General features: G+C 47.2%; 1 protein-coding gene and 1 non-coding gene across 3 annotated transcripts in view; both read left to right on the forward strand.

The window, feature by feature from the left end:
• Positions 1-27,061, forward strand: part of WBP1L (WW domain binding protein 1 like) — a 59,654-nt gene that overhangs the window by 15,964 nt on the left and 16,629 nt on the right. Inside the window, exon 1 of one of the 2 annotated variants that reach the window (XM_075534931.1) lies at positions 9,246-9,412. The exons of the other annotated variant lie outside the window; for it this stretch is intronic. Coding sequence (XP_075391046.1) covers positions 9,386-9,412 — 27 coding nt within the window. The 5' untranslated portion in view covers positions 9,246-9,385. Of the gene's footprint in view, positions 1-9,245; positions 9,413-27,061 lie in introns of those variants that run through there. 2 annotated transcript variants of the gene reach the window in all.
• Positions 5,563-5,623, forward strand: LOC142430039 (U7 small nuclear RNA). The gene has a single exon (XR_012780528.1). It is a non-coding gene; the product is annotated as a U7 small nuclear RNA (small nuclear RNA).

Below are 27,061 nucleotides of genomic sequence, written 5' to 3' on the forward strand. Positions count from 1 at the left end.
CCTTCTTTCCAGGCTGTCTTATGTGGAAGCACTACAGAAGCCTGTTCAGACTCACAGCCAACTGTAAACCAGGGGGTGGCTGTGCATTAGAGGCTGCCTGGGAGTCAAACCCGGATCATTCAGCTGCAAGGAGAGATTTCGTCTACTGAACTACCAGTGCCTGAGTGGAGGGTGGGTCCTTGAACGAAACAACTTTGCTGTTAGCTCTTTCCTTGGGTCAGCCACCTCCACAACTGCATTCCACCTCTTCTCTATCTTGCCCCAAATGTGAATACAAGTGAAAGATGAAATCAGATTTGGCGGAGAGCTTGAAGTCTCATTTCTCTTGATGGAGTTTCTTTTCAGCGTGACCTCTGGGCGTGCAGCCTGTCATTGGTGTTTCCTGCTGTTTAGACTCCAGTCTCTGGGAGCGTGTCTGGAGACAGTCCTGCGCGGTAGCCTGCTGGCTTTCACTTAATTCTTGGCGACATGCCCCTTTGGTTTGGGTTGAACTGCTTCCACTGTCGGAAAAAAGGAACCTAGCATTTTGGTGCAACAAAAACAAACAAGGCTGCTGTTGTAGTTGATCAGCTACAGCTGCAGATCAGGCGAGAGATGTGAACCCTCGGTGACAGCCGCTGTCAGGGGCGAGTTGCACAGGTTCTGGAGTCTGTCTGGGGATGGCCACAGACGACTCTCCCTGGACGGTAATAAAGATGTGTGGAGCAGTTGATGGTCAGCAACAGAAGGATCTGCGGTAGGGGTGGGGGTGGGGCGGAGAGGCCCCAAAGGCAGAAGCCTCAGGAAGTCTCTGAGCGAGGGACGCTGTTAGGAACCTGGTTTAGCTTCTGCGACTTCTATGAGGATGAAATTTCAAAAAATTTGTGGAAAAGTAGAATGAAAAGATACTGGAATTTTCCCACAAGCTTTCTGAAGCCCCCTTGTAGCTCTCTCCTTTTAAAAAATATTGGGAGGGGAGGGTGGAGTGGAGACCCAAAGCCCATCTATAGACAATGGGACATCCCCTTATAGAAGGGTCACAAGGAAGAGACGAGCCAGCCAGGGTGAAGTATAGCACCACTGACGCATACAACTTTCTTCTAGGTCAGTGGTTCTCAACCTTTCTAAGGCTGCAACCCTGTAATACAGTTCCTCATGTTGTGGTGACCCCCCCCCCAACCATAAAATGATTTTTGTTGCTACTTTATAGCTGAAATTTTGCTACTGTTATGAATCATAACATCTGGTATGCAGGATGTATTTTCATTGTTACAAATTGAACATAATTAAAGCATAGTGATTAATCACAAAAACTATATAATTATATATTGTGAAATATTTCTTTCTAATGACAAATGAAATTTTGTCTTGAGGCATGGTGTAGCATGGGTCACAGTCCTAATATAACAACAGGAAACTACATTGTTATATTTTGTGACAGTATACATAAAAAGCCAACATCAGTGTGAAGGTTGAGATAGCTTCTTTCTCACCACATCAGCATATCTGCATGTGGGCGACCCGCCTGGAGATGGATAGAGAAGCAGTGTCTCGGTTCCTAAGACCATCAGAAATGTTTTTGGATGGTCTTAGGCGACCCCTGTGAAAGGGTCGTTTGACCCCCAGAGGAGTCACAACCCACAGGTTGAAAATCGCTGCTCTAGTTCTTTAATGCCCCCCCCCACTATAATGACCCTAATTCTACCTTACAAATCCGGCTAGACCAGAGCTTATACACTGATACAGATAAGAGCTCACAACACAGGGAATCCAGGACAGATAAACCCCTCCGGACCAGTAATGAGAATAGCTATACCTGGAGGGTAGGGGAATGTGGGGGAAAGGGGAACCGATCACAACGATCAATATATTAACCCCCCACCGCCCAGGGGGACGAACAACAGAAAAGTGGGTGAAGGGAGACAGCAGCGGTCGGTGTAAGAAAAACAATAATTTATAAATTATCAACAGTTCATGCGGGAGGGAGAGTGGGAGAGGGAAGCAAAAAAATGAGCTAATACCAAGGGCTCAAATAGAAAATGATGGTTGCTACATATGTACACATGTACGAATGTGCTTGACCCAATGGATGGACTGTTACAAGAGCTGTAAGAAATGAATCTATCTATATGTATATGTTGGAGGCCCTTGGTAATGCAAAGGTTTAACATGCTCATCCGCGAGCTGAAAGAAAGGCCTGGAGCCCTGCATCCCTGTGGAGTGTAGTTCCGCCCTGGCAGGGCGTCCCTATGCGCAGGTGTCAACCTGATAGCAACTAAACCAAAACCAAATGGTCATCGAGTTGATTTTGATTCTTAGTGACCTTATAGGACAGGGTAGAACTGCTCCTGCGGGTTTCCGAGACTGTTAATTCCTTATGGGAACAGGGAGCTTCGTCTTTCTCCCTTGGAGACCACAGTGGTTTCGAACTACTAATCACCAGTGCTCCCTGGGATCTGCTCAATGGCAACTGGCTTATTTAAAAATCTGAGGCTGCCCTTTCTCCCCACATTTCCTGGGCCCTCCCTCCCCCACAGCGGAACAAAACTAGCTCCAAGGTTATCACATCCTAGTGCTGAATAGAACTGAACAAGCCAAATGAGAGCCTCTGGCCCTTAGTTGAATAGGACTATCTGTTCTTGATACTCTGGGAGCTGCTGCCCTAAAACCAGGCTTGTCCAACAGGCGCTTGCCAGTGAATACACAGGAGCCACACCTCCTCGAGGCAGCTCCAGCCCACTCTGGCCTTCTCTGCTTTTCGCCCAGGCTGGCTCCTGTCAACCAACTCCCGTCTGTTTTTTTTTAGTACGCCCCCCACCCCGCCTTTTTTTTCAGTAGTATTTTTATTTGTTAGTTTATTTTTCAACAGTTTAATAGACATATAATTCACATCCCTTACAATCCAGTGGTTTAAATATACTCAAAAGAGTTGTGCCATCATCACCACAATGAGTTTGAGAACATTTTCTTTATTCTTGTCCTCTTTGTTATAATTAGCTCCTCATTGCCCCCCCCCCGTAACCTAATGAACTATTAGTTACTATATCTATAGATATATCTATCCTGGATTTCATATTAAAGAAAATCATGCAAAAAAACCCAAAATGAAACACAGAAAACCTCAATCCAAGTGAAATCAGAAGCTAACAGAAACAAGAGCAAATAAAAATGGGTCAACAGGGAAAACACGATAATATGTAAAATTTTAACCTCACCATATCTGCAGTAATAATACACATTCCAATGTACTCTGTCTGAGGACAAGACTAGTCCCACCCCCCAGCCAGTGGTTGGTGGGAATTCAATTGGGGTTCAATCTGTGGCTACCATCTTTTCTTGGCCATTCTGTCTCCCAGCAGATCTCCCCCTCCTTTGCGGCCCTGGGGTTCATACTGTTCTCCTCCCTGGCTGTTCTAGAATTTCTTGTTGGTTATCTCCCAACCTGGGTAAAGAACTCCTCCAGGGCAAGGCACGTTCCTCTGTGAGGACATTTTTGTCATTCCCAGGGTACATCTTGGGTGGATGGGTGTGAATAACAAGTCACAAATTGGAGGGAGGTAGCAATGATAATTCATAAAGACATACTAGCTCAGTGTGTGTCCAAGTCCACCTAGGCCCGGTTCTGGAGCCCTGGCGGCACAGAGCCTTGGTTAAGGCTTTGGTTGCTAACCCAAAGGCCTGGCGATTCGAAGCTACGGAGTGACAACAGGGGAGAAAGAATCAGTACTCTGCCCCATAGAGTTAAGAAAACTGTGGGGCAGCTCGACCCAATGGCACCTCACACCACCACCAGACCTGATCGAATTGCTGGCTCCACTGCCTGCGAGGTGTGTGCCCTTCACTGAAGCTCAAGTTTTTCATCTGGAACATAGAAGATGTCAACATGCATCCGAGTTGTCCCTTATTTGGCAGGTAATAAAGTGCTGCAGCAGTTTGAGCTGGGGCTTGCTCCACCATCATCCCTTGACGACTCAGTGACTAACGGAAACAGCCACAGCGTTGGATGGCGGGCCACCTTGTAGAAGAAACTAGCCCGTGGTGTGTATTGCTTTGTGTCCTGCCCAGAAGTCAAGGGCTGTGTAGGCCTGCCACATGTCTGTGTTTGTCCAGCCCCAGGACACAGATAAGCCAGGATTGTTGGTTTCTGGCAACGGAGCAATCTTTAGCATCAGATGCCTTCCAACTTGGCCAAGTTCTGCAAAGCATCCTTCTGGATTTGGAAGCCTTCCCATGGCATTCCCCAGAAAAATGACTTGTGGATCCTTTCATCGATGCCCAGTGTCTTTCAGGGCTGACATGAAGATGTCTCCATGTATCTTTTATTGTGGCGCACACAATGGTGTGGGGTTTGGCTCAGTGTCCACTTCAGGGTTTTTGTTTTGTTTTTGAGGTAGAACGCTACTATATTTAATTAGATTTGAAAGCACTTGTGCCAAGACCTTAGAAAGGTCTCTTAGATGTTTTGTGTCTGCCTAGCAAGCCTCCGCTCACACTTCTGTATATAAAGTGGCCCTCGGAGCCTGTCAGTTGCTGCCTTGTTCTAACAAAGCTCTCTTTCTTCAGATTCCTTGATTGCAAAATGAGATACCCGTGGGCCTCAGCTCTAGTCTCCTTGGGTCTCAGTCAGCCGATGACATGGATGGGTGTGGGGACAATTCACCAGGAGCCTGAGGATCCAGGCCTGGGAAGATCTGTGCTAGGAACCGATGAGAACTTCTGAGCAATCCCCGTTGATGAACTCATAGCACTCTGCCCTCTGAAGTAGAACGCGCACACACACACGCACACACACCAAAAACACACACACACACACACCCCTCACTGCCAGTGAGTCAATTCTAATATAGTGACCCTATTGGACAGAGTAGAATTGCCGTTGTAGGTTTCCGAGACTAACTCTTTACCAGAGTAGAAAACCTCATTTCGCCTTTCTCCTACCGAGCTGCTGGTGGTTTCAAACTGCGACCTTGCAATTGTCACCCAGCGTAAGTGGCCAAGTTCTTCTAAACAGGATTCTGTATCACCCCCCAGGGACATACATACATGTCTGTTTAACATTCAGCTAGCTCTTGCTTGTTTCTGTATTCTTATGTCGGTAACTTCTGGTCTGATACCCTGGTGCCTAGCTATCAGAAAGAGTAGTGTCTGGAGTCTTAGAGGCTTATCTTCAAACAAGCAGTCATCAAAGTGAGGCGTCATGGAAGAAGCACATCAGCCTGTGCAATCCTTGGATTGTAAATAATAAAAGCCAAATCTGAAGATGGGAATGGCATCAAAACTTGTATTGAGCCAGGAGGGTAAGGGGAAGGTGGGGGAGAAAGGAGGAACCGATCACAGTGATAGAGATATAACCCATAACCCCTCCCCGGGGGATGGACAACAGAAAAGTGGGTGAAGGGAGACATTAGTCAGTGTGAGACATGAAAAAATAATAATTTATAAATTATCAAGGGTTCGAGAGGGAGGGGGAAATGAGCTGATACCAGGGCTCAAGTATAAAGAAGATGTTTGAGAATAATGATGGCAACAAATGTGCTTGACACAGTGGAAGGATAGATGGATTGTGATAAGAGCTGTACGAGTAAGTGTAACAGCTCTTTTAGAATTTGTCTAGCAGGTTTTCTGGTTTTCCCAGAAAATCCCCACACACCAGTAAAACAGCTATTTAACAATAAAAAAAAATAGAGTTATACGAGCCCCCAATAAAATGATTAAAAAAAACAACTTGTAAATACCCAGTTTTCAGAAGGCTATGGATGAGAGAAACCAAAAATCCATTTGCAGGGTCCCCACATGGATCAAGCCTCCCGTGAATCTCCTCCGACCACAGTGGAGAGATGTGAATTTCAGTCTTGCTGTCAAGACAGAGAACAGACTGTAGCAGGTGTGGTTAGGTTCAAATGTAATATCATTTGATCTCCCTTTTGACCCATTTTAAAGTTCGTTTTTTTTCCCCTTCAGGTTTTAGTATTTCCTGCTTTCCTTTTGATTGAGGTTTTTCTGTGTTTTGTGTAGTCACTTGTTTTTTATTGTTGTCAGACAAATGCTGACTGCAAACACTGTACTGGGTAGGGAGATTCAGTGCTGTGAAGGTGACTGATTATAGTGACACCATGTGGCAGAAGAACTGTCCTTCGGCTTTCCTAGACTCTAGTCTTGGCAGAGGTTTCCTTGGATTCATCCTGCGGAGGGGCTAGCTTGGCTCAGCCCCCAGCCTTTCACTTTAGCAGCGGAGAGCTTAATTGTTGCATGGACCACCAGGGATGCTTGGGTAGCGTCCCTAAAGGTTTGATTCATTATGAGGAAATCATAAGGAAGCTTAGGATACAATTTTCATAGGTTTGTTTAAACTTTTACAATGTTTTCCCCCTAATTTTGTTGCAGTTTCACTTCATAAGAAGTAGTCAAAAAACAAAACAAAACAAAAGAGAAGTAGTCACTGGTGAGTATTGTCTATAAAAGTAGAAAAAGCACACCAGCCTGTGTGATCTCGAGGTGTCAATAGGATCAGGTATGAAAGAACAAAAAAATCACATCATTGTGAGTGAGGGGGAGTGGAGACCCAAAGCCCATCTTTAGGCAATTGAACATCCCCTTACAGAAGGGTCGGGAGTGGGTGGGGGGCGGGGGAAGACATGCCAGTCAGGGTGCAGTGTAGCAACAATAAAACATACGACTTTCTTCTAGTTCTTTAATGCTTCTTTCCCCCCACTTTCATGATCCCAATTCTACCTTACAAATCCGGCTAGACCAGAGGATGTACACTGGTACAGATAAGAGCTGGAAACACAGGGAATCCAGGACAGATAACCCCTCAGGACTAATAACTAGAGTAGTGATACTAGGAGAGTAAGGGGAAGGTGCGGGGAGCAAGGGAGGACTGATTACAATGACCTCCATATAACTCCCTCCCAGGGGGATGGACAACAGAAATGTGGGTGAAGGGAGACATTGGTCAGTGTAGGGCATGAAAAAATAATTTATAAATTGGTAAGAGTTTGCGAGGGAGGAAAAAATGAGCTGTTACTATGTATTCAAGTAGAAAGAAAATGTTTTGAGAATGATGATGGCAACAAATGTACAAATGTGCTTTGCACAATGGATGGGTTGTGATAAGAAATGTATGAGCCCCCAATAAAATGATTTATAAAAAAATAAGAAGCAATAAAAGTGGAACGTCCCCAGAGCCCATCAGAGCGAAGGTTCTGGGATATTTTGGTCATGAAGGTAACCTTGTTGCCTAGAAGAGTACCTCACATACCGCCCGGCTTCAGGAGGCGAGGAAGGGCCGTGACTCTCCAGAAAGCTGCCGGTGCTAGGATGTCTTTGTTGTTGCCAGGCTGTCTTGTTTGATAGGTTGGCAAGTGCACCGGGGGTAATGCTCTTTCCCTGTAGTCTGACTCCCAAGGTTAATTATGCAACTTGTGTTCTGTGATGGCCAGAGGGTGCCCGGGAGCCAGGGACATGACAGGAGTGGGGAGAGCGGCTGATTCACCCTTCCCTGAGCAGCTGTGCCTTGGTCTAGCCCCGTTATCTGGCAGCCTGGTCTGTTTGTGGAGGTAGACGTGGGATGGGTGGTAGGCAGTGTGACATTGTCAGAGTGGATGTCTACTGAAGAATGCTTGCCTGTCCCCAAGCCCCTGTGGCAGCAGAAACCACAGCTTTCTGTGTCACCCCTCTCCGAATACAGCAAAGAGGCCATGACCCGTTCTCTCCGTGAGCCTTGAGGAAATGGTTTGGCTGCCCTGGCACATACATGCCTTTCCTTGTCCAGAAAGTCGGTGTGACCTTGACTGCCCATGGGGGACCTGCAATAAGCACACTGTGTGTCTTGTCTGGCTGGGTTCACTAATTGAAAAGTTCTCAAGCAGCTCAGTTCTCTAAGTAAAATGTACAGCTAATTTGTTGCTTTAGGTAGGGGTTACAGACGCTCCCAGGCATTGAATTATTTCTGACAACACAGCGCTCCTCGCCAGGGAACCCTTTGATAAATATCACGTTGTGGCTGAAAATAAAAAGATAGAGGAGCTAGGTGACTGGCTCTGAGTTGCGGACTAAGCTAATGAATTTATTTGCAGCCTAAGGAAATAGTTGCCACTCTCTGCCTTTATAATAATCCTCTGAACACGGCACGCCAAGAATCACTTCTGCCGGTGCAGCTCCAAGCCTGGACCTTTTGTCCTTTGCTAGTGTCCTCTTGGGTGGAGGATGTGGGCCTGGAGAGGGCTGCTGACGCCTGCTGTTACGGGCTGAGGAGGGGCAGTGAGCTGAGGTTGCCAGCTCCAGGCCCTTGGCCTCTGCGAAGCTTGCTGTGTAAGGCCCACGCTCCCCATTCGCCGACCTCTGAGCGACAAGCAGCAGGCACCACCAACCACATGAAGGCGGTGAACTTTTCAGAAGCAGAAGTTGGTTTAAATATAGATGATGTGCTTCACTGGCTACTTGGAGGCAGCGGTGGGACTTGTTGTACCTTTTGTAAGACCAGTAAGGAAAGTCGCTGGCGCCTGTACACGCGCAGTTTGTTTTTGAAATATAAACTCTCCCGTAGAAACAAGGGCCAGCGGGGAAGGGGGGAACGGGTGTCAGCATTCCAAGGTAGAATGCCCTTCCTTGGCTTGGGAAGGTGGCCCTCCAAGTGCTCGCTGTGAATTGCCTTGATCCCCCTAGAGAGAGATGTGGGGTAGCCAGGCAGAATGATTGGACTTTTATTTCTTGAGCTACTGCAGTGGGTTTCCCTTAACCCCCACCCGGGGTACGGTGGGAGTGGGGGCTGCTCCCAGCCACAAGGAGGTTAGTTAAGTTTTCATGCAAATGACAGTCCCTGGATTCTATTTTCTTTCCCAAGGAGAAGAAACAATGGCTGGGGATCTGGAAAGCCCAGTCATGATTCAGAGAAATGGAAGCTCTTTTCAGCCTGGGAGACTTGATTTATGTACTGGCCAGCTTGCTCCGAGCTGAGGGGCCTGTGGGAGCAGGCAGCAGCCCCCGCCCTGCTGCCCTGCCGGCCAGGGCTCGGGTGGCCTGGGCCCGGGCCTGTCGCCGTGGGTTTGCAGCACATCCTTCTCAGCACTGCACAGCAGCTGTCAGAAGTTTTTTTCCTGCCGCGCCTGAACTGATGTCATTTCCCCCTTGGCAGGCAGCTTCAGCTCTGCTGCGCCTGAGATATGTCACAAGAAGGTGGGGGTGGGTCGTAGCCAGGCAGTGGGGGTGGGGGGAGTAGTGAGGCGAGCAGGAGGGCCAGTGCCTGCCTCGGTCCCTGGACTCTGTTTACTTTCTCTTCTTTGCAAAGGAAGGCTGGCTATCCAGGACTGTGGGGCATGCTGGCCCTCGTCGGGAATATGCTTGTGACCAGATCCTAACTTTCAAGGCCCTTTGTTCCCGTCAGTGTGGACGATGCTCTTGCAGAATGCCTTTCCTTTTGGGTCTTAGACAGGTAATTCCTGGCACGGTGGGTGCTTGGTGGGTCCGGTTTGGGAAGGGGACAGGGTGGAGGAACTTGGTTTAGGTACCGCTGCTTTGGGTGGAGGGGTCTTTGCGAAAATGCCTTGTAGAACAGGCCAGCCGTTTGCAGCCCTCTCTTCTTGTTTGCCAGTGGCTTTGGACTTTCAGACCCTCCATATTCCTAACCCCGCAACTCCCCCCCCCACCCGTGTGTGTGTGTGTGTGTGTGTGTGTGTGTGTGTGTGTGTGTGTGTGTGTGTGGTCTCTGTCTCTCTGTAGCCATTCAACTCTAGTGTTTCATGAAGCATCGTAATTTTGTTGCTGAAGCTAGGTGGAAGAAACAGCTGGGAGGCGGTCAGGGTAAGGAGTGAGTGGGGGGGACTTGAGTGGGATTCATAATCAAAACCCTTTTATTCCTTCCCCTGCATTTTGATTTAGCTGCTAGACAGACCTTTCATCATGGCCTTTTGATCCTGATGGGATTCTGGGACAGTGGGGTAGGACCTGCAGTTGGGGCTGTGTGGTGAGGGGTGTCCTGACTACTTCAGGGAGATGGGATGGGAGGCTGACCCTCCTTAGGCCCCACTGACCGATTTTTCAAAGCAAATCGACCCGTGTGGCAGAGACTTGATTGCTCTGTGAGTGGCCGTTTGAACGAGGAGCACTAAATTATAGCCAGTAACAGTGTGGAATGAGAAAACGGTAGCGACCGGCCAACTGCTGTCTGCTGAGAACGCAGCTGTTGCCAACGATTTGTTCCAGGGCTTCTGAGGCTGGGCACCCCCACCCCCTCTTTGGTCTGAGAGGCATGTCCATATAGGAATGTGTAACTGTAACCAGCTGCCCTAGCTAAAAGGGGGTAGGGGCAGACACACACCTTCTCTGCTGCCGGTTCCTGGGTGCTGCTAAGAACTATGCGTTTAATCTCAAGAAAAGTGCTAGGCGAGCAAGTCTCCCGTCGGGAAGTCTTCCCAAGAAAGTGTCTCTGAGGAGCTCCAGACATCCTTCAGAGAATGTTCCTTGGATGCGGCTGGCGGGCAGAGGATGGGGCACCCATATTTAGCAGCCTCCTCCCCACCAGGAAAGACAGTGGGCAGAGAAGTCCGCCAGTGAAGATTTTGAGCAGTATTGGAAATCGGCTGGAAAAAAACAACTGGTGCTATGTCAGCCAGGCAGGGGGAGAGGGAAAGCAGACAGTGAAGGTTAGGAGCCAGAAAGACCTGCAGTTCCATCTGGGCTCCTTCGCAGACTGGCATATAACTGCTCCAAGCTTCACCTTTGAAATGCAGAGCATGGCACCTTCTCAGAGAGTTTGGGGGAGGATTTCACAAAAGGATATTAGTACCTTGCCTGACAGGGAGAAGGCATGTTGTACAAGTGTAATTTTAATTTTTAATCTACTCATTCCTAAAAGAAGCTAAGACCACAGTTATATAGGAGATAGGCACTAGTGAACAGTTTCTTTTTAGAGAGGTGTCAGGGTAACAGGTTGAAACCCCCGCAGTTGGAATGAAGTCTCACACTCATGGTTGTCCATGACTGACCACTGTGTGTGGACTTAGAGCTGGGAGCCTCTCTCGTTACTGTTCATCCTGTGTACAAATCCAGCTACTAGAGCAAGTGAGAGAATTCAGGTGTAGGTAGCGTCGTCAAAAAGGACATTTGTGATCTATCCTAAAATATAACAGTCAGTGATAAGATAATGTCTACACTCCTGTAAGGAAGACCGGTTAATACTACTATTATTCAAATTTACATACCAATCAATAATGTCAAAGATGAGGATATTCAACATTTTTACCAATTTCTGCAGTTTGAAATTGATGAACGATGGCAGTCAAGATGCATTGATAATTACTGTTGGTTGGGATGTAAAGTTGGGAATTAAAGAAAGATCAGCAGTTGGAAAACAAGGCGTTGGTGATAGAAACAGTGCCAGAAACCATATGATAGAATGATGTGAGACAATGTTTTTTTAATTCATTCCAAATGCCTTTTAAAACATCAGTGGTGACTGTACACAGATGAAATACACAGGAATAAACTCAGATATATATATATATATATATATATATATATATATATATATATATATATATATGCAATGTGATGATGGAGAAGCTCAAGTCAGAACAACGCCATAAGTTGAAGCTGAAGAAAGTGAAAACAAGTCCACAGAGGCCAGAGTATCACCTTGATGGTAGCCCACCTGAGTGTAGAGACTGTCTTAAGAATAGATTTGATGCACTGAAAACTAATGACCAAAGACGCCAGGTGATGGATGCAGAATGAAATGAAGGACATCATGCATGAAGAAAGCGAAAGGTCATTAAAAAGACAAAAAGTCCAAAATGAATGTCGGAGAGACTTTGAAGCTTAATCTCGAATGTAGAATGATTAAAGCACGTTGAAAAAATGAGCTGAAATATGATTTCAACCGAAGACTGGAGAAGGTAAAGTATGATAATGAAAGATACAAAGACTCAATCAAGAGCAAAGACCACGTTTGGCATTTCTCAGGCAGCCACATAATAAACAAAAGATTAAAGCTGTCAAGGATTTCATTTTACTTGGATCCTACATCAGTGTTCATGGAAGCAGCAAACGTATTGAACTGGGCAAATTTGCTGCAAAAGACCTCTTTAAAATATTAAACAAAGAGGTCACTTGGAGGATCTGAGTGTACTTTGCCTAAGCTATAGTATTTTCATTCATTTCATATGCATGTGTATTAGGTCGGGTTGTCTACAGAAACAAACTCAGTGGCATTCATATGTATATAAGAAAGAGCTTGAAGCAATCTATAAGTTATCAAGGGTTTGTGAGGGAGGCTGGGCGGGAGAGAGAGGGGGAAGAAATGGGGAGCTGATAGCAGGGGATCAAGTGGGAAGAGAATGCTTTGAAAATGATGATGGCGGCATATGTGCAAATGGGCTTGACACACTGGATGAATGTATGTATTATGATAAGAGATGTAAGAGCCCCCAATAAAAGTATTTTTTTTAAAAGAAAGAGCTCTATATCAACAAGTAATCTTATATCAAAACAAGGTATCCCAGCTCAGTCTAACCCAAGTCCACAAGCCTGGGCTTCCTTCCGATGCAAGTAGCTGCAGTCTAGTGATGCAGACAAGTGAACAGGGAAAGCAGGAAGACCAGTGGCCATTGGGCGCATGGTCCCCTGGATTCAAGGTCAATGGAAACATGGCAGGGTGTTGACAGTGCTGGGGGATGGCCGCAGGTAGGCCTCATATCTGAAGGCAGACAGGCAGAGCCCATCAGGCAGGGAGACAAAGTTGCAGCCCCGGAGGTTGTGTTTCCCCACTTAATAAAAGGCCACACCCCCAAATAGGCAGATTGACAGGTTGGACTCCACTCTTACACTTTTTCATAAAATTCAACATGACAACAAATCTTTTAACTACTGTGGCATATGAAACTTATGTAATTAATAAGGAAGACCAAAGGGGATTTATTGATTTGAATTAAGGTGTTTGCAAAGACTGTGACTGTGGACTCCCAAAGGTACAAAGGTGTCTTGAAAGTACAGCCAGAATGCACTTTAGAAGGCGGGATGACAAGACTTCGATTCACATACTTTGCACCTGTTATCAAGAGGGTTGGCCTCAGAGAAGGGCACAGTGGCTGGTAGAGTTAAAGGGTCAGTGGCAAGGTGAAAGAGTCTCGAGAAGAAGAGTAGCTACAGCAATGAGCTCGGGCCTCACAGCAGTTGTGAGGAGGGCCCAGGTCAGGGCGGTGGTCCCTTCTCTTGTACATAGGGTGACTGTGAGTTAGAATCCATCTGCTGGTACCTGACAGCAGAGGGTGGACAGTACACGAATCACGCCGGGGGAGGGTGTGGCGTGGAAGGCTTTTCTGAGAAGGTGATATCTGATTCTTGAAGGATGAGTAGGAATTTCCTAGACATTTGAGCTGGGGGGGAAAGCATTCCAGCCCAATCGGGTTGGGAGTGTTGTTTTTGTTTAGTCCTGCTGGGGAGAGGGAGAGTCTCTCCCAGGAGCCACAGTATTGAGTGTGCCAGAGGCAAAGCAGGGATCCAGGGGTTGATGCCCTCTGGATACAGGGGAGGAAGAAAGTCGTCCTTCAAGCTAACAAGTGCGGCATACTGACTGTGGGCTGCATTTGTCTTATATGCTAAGAAAGCTCCCTGTAAGCCACTCGCTTGGTTAGAGAGCAATCTTTTTGTATTTAGAGCACTTAATGTTCAAGAGGAGAGAGTCATTTGCTGAACTTTGTAGCTGGGGAAACAGCATACCCAGTTTCAGCTGGAATACACAATCAGACATGCTGCTAATGCCACCCATTGCCTTCCAGCAGATTCCAACTCACCCGACCACACAAGACAGAGTAGAAATGCCTCCTAGAGGTTCCAAGGCAAGGCCATCCATATGGATGCTTACTGCCTCATCTTTTCCTCTCCAAGTGGTTGGTGGGTTCGAACCACCAATCTGTCTGTCAGGTAGCAACCAGAACTGCTTTAGAACACACGACCCCTCTATTATCTGACAAGATCAGAGAGTGGGTTTCAGGTAAAGCCTTCAATTAGCAGATGGATTACTGACTTTCAGAGAACAAACTTAACAACAGAATGCTCTTTTAAGTGAATTCTAATTTATATTTAATTCAGAAAGTGATGATTTTGCTGGATTCGCTGGATTGGCCTGCTGTCATTTGAAAGGTGCACTGTACCTATTCTATTCAAAGTTTGCTATGGATACAAAGTTTGCTATGGATATAAATTGTGTCCCAGCTCTTAAGGGATTTGGGTCAAGTAAAGGAAGAGTGCTCCAGGGGTGGCGAGTGACATTGGAGAGGGACAGAGTACTGCAGGGGGCGCAGAGGTGTGAAGACAGAGCCTTCAGCAGGTGGCCCTTTGCAGAGTAGCATGAAAGGAAAAGTTGACAGAATCCATGGAGACAACAATTTACATTTTGCATCTCTTGTCTCTTGTCTTCTCTGTGCGGAGACCCACTCTCCCTCAGATGGTCCATTGCAGTGAGTTGAAATGATCCCTGATACTAGAAATGAGTAGATAGTCCAGCAACACCAGGGTGAGTCTGAGACCCTCTCAAGCTGTGTCCTTTGTCCATATTGGAAAGAGGCACGGGGGGCTGACACTAGGGGCTATTTGAGAGCCACACCAGCAGCCCCTGAATTGATCTGATGCTGATGGTGGCCAGGGCATGAGAATGTTGAACCCACATTTCTCTGTGATCTCCAGATCTTACGAGGAGAGCATTGACCAAGCTTCAGCATGGGAGCAGTGATACGGGGACAGGAAAGAGAGACTTGCTATCAACTAACTCCTGAACTGCTCAGTATAGTCAACATTTACCTGGGATGTTTATTATTTGGTCTCCACAGCCACTCTTGAGCTAGGGGGCTTGATTTCCTTTTTACAATGAGAAAATGGAAACTCAAGAAGCCAACTGTTCAAGATTACATAGCTGTATTACTCTGGTGTGGTGGTACCTACATTAAAAGTCTGCTGCCAGACCCCTTCCCATCTTCTCCTTACTATTCTGTGCTTTGCAAAGGGCTAAGAGTTGGTTCTCAGGCACCATTGCTTTCTGGAGATGCTGAGCCTCTCTACTGCAGTAGTTCTCAACCTTCCTAATGCCGTGACCCTTTAATACAATTCCTCATGTTGTGGTGACCCCCCCCCAACCATACAATTATTTTTGTTGCCATTTCATAACTGTAATTTTGCTACTGTTATGAATCAGGCAACCCCGATTCATTTGATCCCCCAAGGGGGTCGTGACCCACAGGGTGAGAACCGCTGCTCTAGGGCCTAGGCACTCTCTCTGGTGTTAAAGCTCTCTCTTTCTCTAACTTGGGTCTAAGAGGATCTCAGCACAGGATCCCAGGATCCAAAGGTGTGCTCTGACATCTCTTCTTGGTGGTAGTGAGTTGTGTGTCTCTCCTCCCCTTCCCATCCACCTTTAGCAGGGCTCATTTGAAGCCTACTGGATGGCTAAAGTGAGCAATGTGCTTTTTAGGTTTTCATCCACCTTATTTGCACGGTTCTGCCTTCACAAGGATGCCCTGCACTATATTTGGATTATAAGCCCACTATCCAACCCCCTGGCAGGCTCTAAGCACTTAATTTACATAGTCCCACTCCACATAGTGGTATATCCCTGATGGTGTAATGGTTATGCATTGGGTGCTGATCAGCATTGTCAGCAGTCTGAAACCATCAGCAACTCCTGAGGTTTCTACTCCCTTAACCAGAGTCTTTGAAAGAGTCGTTATAAGTCAACATTGACTTGGTGGCAGTGAGACCCCACTTAGTGGGACTTACAAGACCATAGTGAGAAAAGCCTTATAAAAGTGACCCATCACACCACATGGGTTCAGGACAATTCTCAATAACTCATTGACATCTGCTTGGTGCCAACTCATAGTGACTTTATAGGACAGGGTAGAGCTGCCCCTGTAAGTTTCCAAGACTCTATATGAATAGAAAGCCCTTGTCTTTATCCCAAGGGGCAGCTGGTGGTTTTGAACTGCTGACCTTGCCGTTAGCAGCCCAACTGGTAACTACTAGGCCACCAGGGCTCCTTGGGTTCAGGACAACGGGTGATAGCATGCTTGGGGGGATCCTGGCCATACAATCTGCAAACACTAGGGCAGCCCTGCTTGAACTACCAAATGTTGAACCGTGATTCTTTTCTGAACTGATGGGTAAAATCCTTTTAAGTGGTAGCTCCTCTGTGGTCTCCGAAAGGTGAGAGAAGATGGTTCTGGCCCAAGTTCTTTCAGATGAATTATTTGAACCTCCAGCCCTCTTTCTTCAAAGAAGCTGCCTTTTTAAAGGAACCTGGTGTTTTGGTTTTTTCCCAGCAGCTTGCTGCTGTTACAGCAAAGACAAATTGGTGGACTTAGTAGGAAGGGGGCGGGGACTCTGTCTGCTGATGTTGAAACTTTAATCCCGGATGGAGCCAAAGAAAACAGTCACTTCCTCCAGTGACAGTGCAGGAGTATGATCCACCCCCTCCCGCCCCTTCCTTGAAGAAGTAAACTTTAGTCCAGGAAAACAGGATCGTTTGGGGCTTACTTCAGCCCTCATACCTTAGTTTGCAGCCTCGCTTCTTGACTCTTCTTCCCCAGCACTTCTCACTCTGTGTTCCTAATCTGTCACACGAGTGCGTTGAATGTTGCCCTGTGGTGGCCTGATCTGTGACCCTCTGGAGCCATCATTTTGCTGGGCAGGCCTCAAATGGATTTGCACCCTGGACCATACCAAGTGGCTTCTGTTGCTGATTGCTGGAAATGGGGATTCAGTCCTGGGAGGTGACTTGCTTGAACTAGCTTGTTCTTCCAACTAATAGAAAGAGGAGGGGCAGTGTCCACTGTATGTATCTTAGGAGAGACGGGGATGTGGTTGGGGAGTGGCTGAAGTGTGACCCAGTGACTTCTTTCCGTAGTGTCTGCTGGTAGTTGGATGTGAGACATGAGTTTCCTTGGATGCTGCATCAAGGAAGCTGATCCATCTATTATTGTTTGATTCTCTTGCTTATTAAAGCACATATTTTCAGAAACTCTCACCAAACCGGGACTCATGGGCTCAGCCTTGGTTTCAAACACGGTCCAACTTGTCATGTGCTCTGTCCTGTAGAGTTAGGAGTTGGAATGGCATCCACTCAGAGGGAGTGAGTGAGTGAGTGAGTGAGTGAGTGAGCTTTAACTGTCTGTTTTATGTTTATATACCACATTTTGCTTACTTTTAATGACCACCATTTTACATTCCCACTAACAGTGCACGAGGCTTCCAGTCTTTCTACAGCTGGGTGTTTTATAAAATCATCTTACCCACTCCCTTCGTACCCCATTGCCATCTAGTCGATTCCAACTCATAGTGCCCATTTAAAGGGTTTCCAAGGCTGTACATTTTTACCAGAGCACATAGCCTCATCTTTCTCTTTTGGGGCAGCAGGAGGGCTTGAACTGCCAACCGCATAGTTAGCAGTCTAATGCCTAGCCCAGCGCTCCTATAGCCATCCCAGTAGGTATAAAATGGTATCTCACTTGTGGTTTCAATTTTCGTTTCACTAATGACTAGTGACACTGTTAATCTTTTCATGTGTTTTGGGGCTATTTGAATATCTTCCCTGGAGAAATATTGATGACTCTCTTGTAAAGTATATCAGCCAACAACAACAAACTAATTTGTACTGTCGATATTTCAGACACCCTTGAAAACAGTACCTCTCTCTTCTTCCTGGTAATGAAGTGTGTATTTTATTTAGTTAAGCGCATTTTCAAGATACAGGGAACACTTGAATGAGTGGGAACCCAGCCATAGAAAGAATTGCGAACCCCAAATTAGAAGGCCAGGATCTTAACCTGGTTCTGCAGCCTTAGACGAAGTGTTCTCATGCAGAAGATGGGGAGGGATACTGGCACCTCCTGATCTCTGTAGGATGGCAGGCTGAGAGGTTTAAAAACCATAAGAGCATGTGTAGTCTGTGATTATATGTATGTAGGTTGAGAAAGCTGTAGCTAAATTCCAACTCCTGGCGAGACCCTGTGTATCAGAGAACTGTGCCCTTAGGGCTCTTGGGGTGCTGTTTCAGACGCAGATCAGCAGGACTTCACCTGAGGGGCTTCTGAGTAGACTGTCACCTACAACCTCCTGGTTGGTTCATAACCAAGTTCGTGAACCCCAATTCTTTATTGTAAATTAAGTGGGGGGAGACTCCATTGACTTTCAATTCCATTTTCCATGATTTTTGAAGCTCTCTCGTGTGCATAGCACACACACGATATCTTTATTACGATGCAATGATTATGGCTCCAAATAGTGACTCTCCTGTGGGTGGCTTTGCCATATTACGGAAGAATACATTCTGTTAATAAGACTGTGTTTATTAGGGCCCAAAATGAACTTACAAATGGAAATAAATGTTAAAAATTTTTTTAACATAAGTTATTACAAAATGCCTCAAAGGCATAGCCCATCTCTTCTCAGGCCTTGGTGTGTCTGTCAGCATGAAAGCTGAGGATAACCCCAAACATTAAATTATTCTTTCCACAGAAATTTGAGATTTAGATACTGAAAACTTTCTTTCTTTAAAATTTTTTTCTTTCTTTTTAAACAGTTTTATTGGTACAGAATCCACATATCACACAATTCAGTAGTTCAGTCATATTGAGAAGAGTTGTACAGTCGTGAAAATGCATTTTAGATATATAACCACACTGACTCTCGGTTTCCTAAAACAAGAGAGTGAGAGAGAAAACACAGCACCAGTGAAAAGGCCCAGCCAGTGCTTCGTTACCCAGGCAGTAGGCAAAGTGTGATTCTCCTTCTTGTCTCTTGAATGCCGTCCCGGCAGCAGGTTCTCCTGGTTAGCGAGAGAATAGTATTCCCTTCATGCATGAAGCAGGGCCCCTCTTCTTGGCTCAGGTACCTATTGTAGAGAGTACAGGTGACAGCATTTTTATTGGGGCTTTTATGGGGACTCACCTCAGAATGAAGAGAGGATCGGTCTACCACTAAACTCTAGAGCAGTGGTCCTCAACCTTCCTAATGCCGCGACCCTTTCATACAGTTCCTCATGTGGTGGTGACCCATCCCCAACCATAACATTGTTTTCGTGGCTACTACATAACTGTCATTTTGCTACTGTTATGAATCAGGCGACCCCTGTGAAAGGGCTTTTCGACCCCCAAAGGGGTTGCAACCCACAGGTTGAGAACCACTGCTCTAGAGCAAGAGTAGCTAATCACATGCCCACGGGGGCAGGCAGTGACTGAGTCAAGCAGATAGGATTATTGGTCAGTGGGGGGCTGGAGATGGGCGGGGGGAACTGTGTTGAAGCAGGAGTCCACATATATCTGTACCCACTGCCATCACGTCAATTCCTATGCAGTAGTGAGCCTGCATAGGGTCTCCAAGACTAAATCCTTATGCAGGCAGGATGGCCTCCTCGGTCTCCCACAGAGCTGCTGGTGGCAATCCATCACTTAACCCCAACACCACCAGGGCGGCCTCTGTGTGTACATCTCTGCTGCTGTCTTTGATGGACCTATGGGTATGTGGACCTTGATTTTTCAAATGAACCTGGAAATAGTGGTTTTGGTATGGATTCTTCTCATTTCAAAGTGGTAACAGTTGATTTCTGTTCTCAGAACGTTGAAAAAGAACAGTCCCATGCAGGCATAGGAAAGTCGCATGTGGGCCCATTGGCCACCCTCACTTTCGGTGTGGAGAAGCAGTGCTGCCACAAGTGGGGAAGGACCAGCCTCATGGAGTCAGCTGGAGACAGATCTTGAACTGCTGGATGGTCCTCCGGACTGCCTGAGTGCTACCTGCTTGCTGGTCACCGGAGTCAATTCTGACTCCTAGTGACCCCATAGGACAGAGTGGACCTGCACTCAAGGGATTCTAGGGTCACTGATCTAGCAGTTAGCAGTCCAGCTAACCCACTACTCTACAGCGCCAGCACCTCTCCCAGCACCACCCTTGCTAAAGACGTCAGTGGACTTATTATGTGGTAGAAAAAAGATCACTGATAGGGAATTGCTGGGGATACCTCACAGCAGGACTGTCTTTCCCTCCACTGCTCAGGGAGAAAGAACATCAAATTAACCCAGTGTCTAGCCAAACCTTGAGAGTCAACTTGCCTTAGGACGTCACCAAGGAGACCTTCAGAAAGCCAGGGTATATGTTGCAACTTCCCTTCTTGGCTCTGGGATTTTCCTACCAGGGTCAAGTGGCTTTTTCTGAGTTCATGATTCAGGTTCCTAATAACAACACAGGAAATTGATTTTAATTTCTTTGCAGCCTGCTCAGCTTGGGGCCTATTTAATGAGAATCCAGTTGGGCTGCTGCTTTGGCAGTAATGGTACTGATGTGGCTGGGAGTGTACTTCACGTGTCTTCTTTTCAAAATGTAGTTTTACGATCTATGCTTTTTGTTTTTTTTAATGGATTGAAGTGGAGAGGGTATAAATACTTAGATGCACCTTAATTCTAAGTGGGTAATCAAAGGGGACTTTTTATCATGTTTTTAATTCATTCTTTCTGGTTTTAATAATTTGAAACATGCTTATATTATCTGATCCTTCTGTTAGCTTGGTTTGTAGGGGTGGAGAGAGGACGTCTTACCATGCTATTCATTGAATTTCCCAATTCTTACTTGTTATGATGTTTTTCCTGTCTAAAACATTTTTGTAATTTCAATTATGCTTTCATCTTCAGCAGAGCTTTTTATGTGGGAATTCTTCATGCCCTGATTGAGGGTAGGTCTCTTCATAGTTTTTTCTTTGTTTCTGCCAGATATTCCAGGTATTTCCAGCTTGTGGGCTACTTTTTCTATTAATTTTTTGACTTGAGGATTCTTAGATCATGTAACAGCTCAAATCCTAAATCTAGTTGAAGACCTATGAGTACAGATTATTCAGAGCTAATAATGTAAGTTCAGAACTTTCCTCCCATTTGACGCAAACACTCTTTAAAACCTCACTGTTTTCCACAAGACATGAAGATTTTTGTCTCCATTAATCAGTTAGTAGCATGGTTTTCCAGCCCCATAATATTGGCAAATACTACCCCTCACCACCTGCCTCCTCCCCACCCCCCCAAAAAAAGTCACCCACTGCCATCAAGTCAATTCCAACTTATAGTGACAGTAGGAATGTCCTAGGGCTTCCAAGGCTGTAAAACCTGACTGAGGTGGCTGCCAGGGCTTTCTCTTAGCCGGAAGGCTCAAATCACTGACCTTTCGGTTAACGGCCAAGTACTTTAACTGAAGCTAAAGGCTCTTAACTGAAAACCAGGCCTGGAAAGCCATGGCTGCCCAGTGTCTCTTTGTAAGCTGGCACTCAGAAACTTCTTAGGCTGATTAAGCTGACCTTTATGGTGGCTCATCTAAGAATAGCAACTCTGTAAGACACAGAAACTGTCCCTCAGTTTATGCAGCCACCAGAGAGATGAGATGCTTTTCTGCATATGGGCAAAAGGCAAAATTGTTTCTCCTTTTCCATCGTAAGAAGTTCTTTTCAGCCAGTGCTGTCTTTGCATTTTTTTTCCCCATGTGTCAATGCTTTTTGTTTGGTGACCCTGTGTGTCCTGAGTCTCGGAGCCTATCACAGGGAACATCTAGGTCCAAAGGCATAATTGCTCCTAGTGGTCATTGCCAGGGTGAAAAGCCCCTGCATAACAATATGTATTATTCTCACCTTGGTGATACATTTTATCGTGAAATTTTCTGCACATGAAGAACTGCCACAAAGATGAAGTCTTTCAAATGCATATCCGATCATTTCACCTCCTGTCATAATCTGGTTCTCATTTACCTGATTTTCCTATGTAACCTCTTCAGTGCTTGTACCATTTCCTATCCCTAAAGTGTTCTGCCTGGCTTTTTCCTAAGCCCATTGCTATTGAGTAGATTCCAACTCAAGGCAACTCCCTGAGCGCAAAGTAGACCTGCATCCATGGGGCCTTTGGAAGCAGATTGCCAGGCCTTTTGCTAAGGTAGGTCTGGCTGGGTTCAAACTACTGGCCTTTGGGTTAGTTATCTAGTACCTTTGGCCATTCTAGCCATCCATTTGATCTCTTGGTTCAAGCCTACCTCTCCCATTCGTGACCAGCTCCTTGTTGAATGTCTAGTCTATTACAAGCTCTCGTGGACTCATGTGTCCTAACTGCAGTTATTGCGATGGTTGTGCATTTCGCTTACACTGAGCTCCATGAGGGCAGCAGTTACAGGACGGCTCTTGCTCGTTCGTCCCATGGGTTCCACTGTGAGACACCCAATATATGTGTAAGTATCTATAAATATGGAAGGCAGGAAGTGAAATGGAGTAGTTTACTCTTCAGAAAAGCAGGCTGTGAAAGTAGGCCCTCTTGAGCGAAGGAGGGAGAAGTCTCAAGCACATTGCCATGGTTCTCGCCCCGTAGAAGGTGGAGGACTCTGCCCCCAAGTCTAAGAGCTCTGTAAGGTGTAGGGCCCTACGTTTTTCTTCAAAGGTGAATCATGTCTTTGATTTGGTATAGAGCTTCTGGTGATTTATTTGAGCAGCTGAAGGGAGGAGAACTCTGAATGAGGGCGGTTATAGTTTAACAGTTAAAAGGTCAGACATCCAGACCAACTGGGCCAGCGTTTCCCAAAGTAGGGAACACTGTCCCCTGGGGAGGCACTGGACCGATCCTGGGGACTGCAAAAGCAGATAGGCACCTGCACTTTGGAGCCCTGATGGTGTAGCGGGTTATGTGCTGGGCTGCTAACCTCAAGGTCAGCAGTTTGAACCCACCAGCTTCCCTGTAGAGACAGATGGTGCTTTTTACTCCCATAAGTTATATTCTGGGAAACATATTGAGGCAGTCCCGCTGTCCTGTAGGGTCACGGAGAGTCAGCATCAACTCTATTGCAGTGTGTTTGTGTTTTAAAGAGTTAATAGTCTCGGATCCCTACAGAGGCAGTTCTCCCCTTCCTATAGGGGTGCTGTGAGTTGGCATCTACTTGATGGCAGTGAGTTTGTTTGGGTTTTGTAACCCATACGGTATCCTGAATTATGGCTTATAGTAAAAAAGGTTTTAATTGCCAAGAGGATGCTGAGTAATACCTCCCGCCTCCTGAAAAGGGCACAGTAGGCCAAATAAGCTTGGAAACCTATGAATTTGATGATGGTCTACCCTGGCCTAGCTATGCGACCTTGAACAAACACGTCTTAGGCTTTCTCGACCTCATTCCTTGATGCTGCCAACCCTGTGTTCAGATGGGCGAATGCATGTAAAACATTGAGAAGAGGGGCACACAGAAAGAGTCCTGATGGCGTAGTGGTCAAGTGCTTGACTGCTAACTGAACTGAAAGGCCAGTGGTTGGAACCTAGAGCCCTGTCCACGGGAGAAAGATGTGGCAGTCTGCTTCTGTAAAAATGGACAGCCGTGGGAACCCTCTGGGCAGCTCTACTCGGTCTGCTCAGATAGCTGTGAGTTGCACTTGACGACAGCATTGGTCTTACTGGTGTTCTGGCACATAGCCAGAAAATGTTCTGCATTGGTGGATGCTGTCAGGTCCATTTTCCACTCCAAGTGACCCTTTGTGACAAAGTAAAGCTGCGCTAAAGGGATTTCTCGGGTGCTCTCTTTCTAGAGGCGGACGGAGGGTTAGGTCTTTCTCCTGCAGAGGCGCTGGCGGGTTTGGACTGCCAGCCTTTGGGTTAGTGGCTGAGCGCTCAGCCCTTGTGCCCCGCAGTACACCTGAGCTGTCGCGCACCTCCACGCCCCCTGCCTTCGTGGGGTTACATAGCCACTGTTTCTCTGGGCACTGGCCTCACTCATGCCGGGGTGCCTGCAAAACACACAAGGCCCGCCAGTCCTGCGCCGTCCCCACAGTGGTTCCCCCACTTGAGTCCAGTGTGGTAGCCCCGGTGTCGCCTTTGTTGAGCGTCTTTCTCCTTCTTGCTGCCCATCTACTCCACCAAGTATGATGGGGCTATTCTGTGGACAGGAGGGGGTGGGCATGGAACCATGTCTGCCCACTCTTCCGGGCCTGCCCTGACCAGCGTGTGAGGCGGCTTAAGAAAGTTCATGGAAAAATAATGGATTTTTCCCACGGAATTTTTGACACTGCAGCTTCGTATGCAGCATGTGGGTGCTGAGAAGTGTTTGTGTGTGAACTTTCGGCTGCGCTCTGTTCGGTTTCTTTTTCTGGTCTTTGATTTACCCGAGTCGCCTGCATTGTCTACTGTTCTGATTGAAGGCAAAGCACTGTTTGAGTGGTCGTGTGTGCCCAGCAAAAATGGCTCCCAGAATAACGTTGACAGGAACAGTTCAAAGAGGTTCAGTTATTTTGCACGAATGCTAGGCTTTGAACCCACGTCTGGCTGGCTCCTCACCCTACCTGCCTTAGGAATCTCGAGCTACAGGGCGGTGTTTGAGAGTCCAGTGACCAAGGGACAGGCTCCTCATCTAAGAGAGCGTGGAACAACCTGGGGCAGCATTTCCCCACTGCTGTCTGGGCTGCGGGTTTGACTCAGAGGGGAGAGCGCTGTCAGGAGCTCATGCTCAGGCAGCTCTGGTGTGGGTTAAACAGCCAACCTCAAGATTGCCAGTTCAAACCCATTAGCTGCTCTCTAGAAGAAAGATGAGGCTGTGTGCCTTGGAAAACCTATATAAGGTCATGCTGCCTCTACCACTCCGTGGCAGTGGCATAGTATGCACACGTGCACCCTGGCTTGAGGTGCCTGTGACCAAGGCGATAGAGGCGATAGGGTGATGAAGCTGTAGAGGTCAAGCCTTGGTTGTGTACGCGTTGGATTGCTAACCACAAGGACGGTGCTTCGCCGTTGTTGGGAGAAAGATGAGGCTGTGTGCTCCTGTCGGGACGTACAAAGCCCAGTAAACCCTAGAGGCTCATTGTGAGTAGGAATCCACTTGCTGGCAAGCAGTCCAGGGTAGATGGAAACTTTAGAAACAATCTTAACAGGCTTTTATAGATGAGGCTCAGGACCATTCAGTAGCTTGCCTGAGGCCCCATTTCTCCATACTGTCAGAACTGGGGTCACAGTCAAGGTTTGAGGTTCTCCAGGAACCCAGCAGATGCTTGGAGGAGCTCACTATCTCTCACTTTCCCTCTGTCCCTGCACTTCGTCCGGACTGAGTGCCTGTGAAACAGACCACTTCTTGTCTTATCTACCCACAAACTTTTATTTGTCCTGTCACAAAGTGACTGTTCCCATAACCAAGCCCATCCCAGAATCTGTACCCAGGGAAGAGGAGGGGCTACCAAGCATGACAAGGGAATGAATGCTGGATTAAGAGCTGCCCCAGGAGCTCTGGGTTCAGTGACTTGATGGCACCTCTGCTTTTGCTGGGGACGTGTGGAGGCAGATGGGGAAGGAGGGAGTGGGCTCCTGTTTGTCCTGTGCCTCCTTCCTCGGGGGAGCGGAGAGAAAAGCTGACACCCCACACCACCCCTACCCCCTGTTGGTCATGAGGCTGCTGCTTGTTTGGATTTCGAGTTCCATTCCACATCTCACTTAGGAACGGTTGCCCGCTCTGTGCCTAGAGCCTAGACCTCATCTGGTAAGATTTTCCCCGAGGCAGAAGTATCCCTGCAGCCTTTTTATGTGTCACCGCATAGGCAGCGTGGCCTCTTGTAGACACTCTGTGGACACTTAGAACTGTGCTTTGGTGAGTTGGAGCCAGAAGAATGGCAGCCGTGGGTCATGTCACCTGGGGAGACACTTTTTGATGTCCTCATGAATTCAGTGTCTTGCTCTTTGATTGGAGAGCTTGGGATCTGTGAAGGCAGAAAAATCCACTCTGTTCTCTGCATATGTGCCAGGCTCGGAGGAGACCTGGCCAGGCTGCCACCCACTAGATGTGTCTTCCTGCTCACGGTGAGCACAGAAGAGCCGAGAAGAGCTCTGTGTGCAATATTGTGGACCCTTCTCCGTCAGAGTTTACGGAGGTCTCTCCCGAACTCCTCTATCCCAAGGCGAGCAGGGCTTCTAAAGACTAGGAAAACACCTGAGGAGCTGGTGTGGAAACAGGAGGGAGCCAGAGCGCTGGGTTTCTTCATCCTGGCACTTTCTCCCAGCACTGCCTGTGGCTCTAGGGAGCAGGGCTGCCAGCCGGCCTCTCGCCCAGTAGACGGTCACCGGAGTGCCTTGTTTATGCCGTTGGCCAAGTAGACAGTGGAGTAAAGTGAGGTCCTGAGGAGGCAGCCGACCACGTGACTGAAGTTTCCACTGGCAGCCTTCCTCCCGGATGTGCTCAGTGGGCAGGTTCAGCCTGCCCAGCCGCAAATACAATACCGCGGCTTTAGTTTCTTTGCTGAGCTGGGGGTTTTCTTTCTTGACTTGGAACTGCTTGAGGATACAGGGACAATGTCTCATTCATCTTTGTATCCCTTGCACTCAGCACAGTGCCTGGCACAAAGCCAGCATCCAGTCATGGAGCATGCTGCTGCTTCCACACCCTGCCATCGAGTCGATTCTAACCCATAGTGACCCTACAGGGCAGGGTCGAACTGCCCCTGTGAGCTTTGGAGACTGTCGCTCTTTATTATGAGAGTAGAAAACCTCACCTTTATCCCCAGGAGCCAGTGGATGGTTTCAAACTGCGGATCTTGCAGTGAGCCCAACGCGTAACCATTAACACCACTGGTAGCCAGGTAGAGCAGACCACTGACGGGCCCCGGAGTGTTCCTAGTATCCCAGAGTACTCGGCGGGCTGAGATTACGGTCAACCAGTGGAGTATTTTAATAACATGCGAAATATAAATTTTTATCTACGTCCATCTCCATCCATCACTGCTCTGACTTGAAATTGACAGGCACCAGTCACGCCTCTACGGAGCTATGTCAGAACAGGAGTGATCAGGAGCCCTGGATACAGGCGAGAGTTTGAAGAAACCACTGGATAAGCTAATGATGACCTAACCAATTAGAGTCAGACTAGGTCGCCTGACCGGGGTACCTTTTTTCAGAGTGAAGACATCTCACTTAATTAGCCTGGGACACCATGTGTTTTGAAGGGAAGGACGGAGTGACTGACTAGATGCTAATCCCAGAACACGAACAGCATGAATTATTCCAGGAAGTTTCAGAGAAAAGCTTGTTTTATTTAAACCATAACTGCTAATTACAGGAGAATC

This window comes from Tenrec ecaudatus, chromosome 16 (genome assembly GCF_050624435.1).
Source record: "Tenrec ecaudatus isolate mTenEca1 chromosome 16, mTenEca1.hap1, whole genome shotgun sequence".
NCBI lineage: Eukaryota > Metazoa > Chordata > Mammalia > Afrosoricida > Tenrecidae > Tenrec > Tenrec ecaudatus.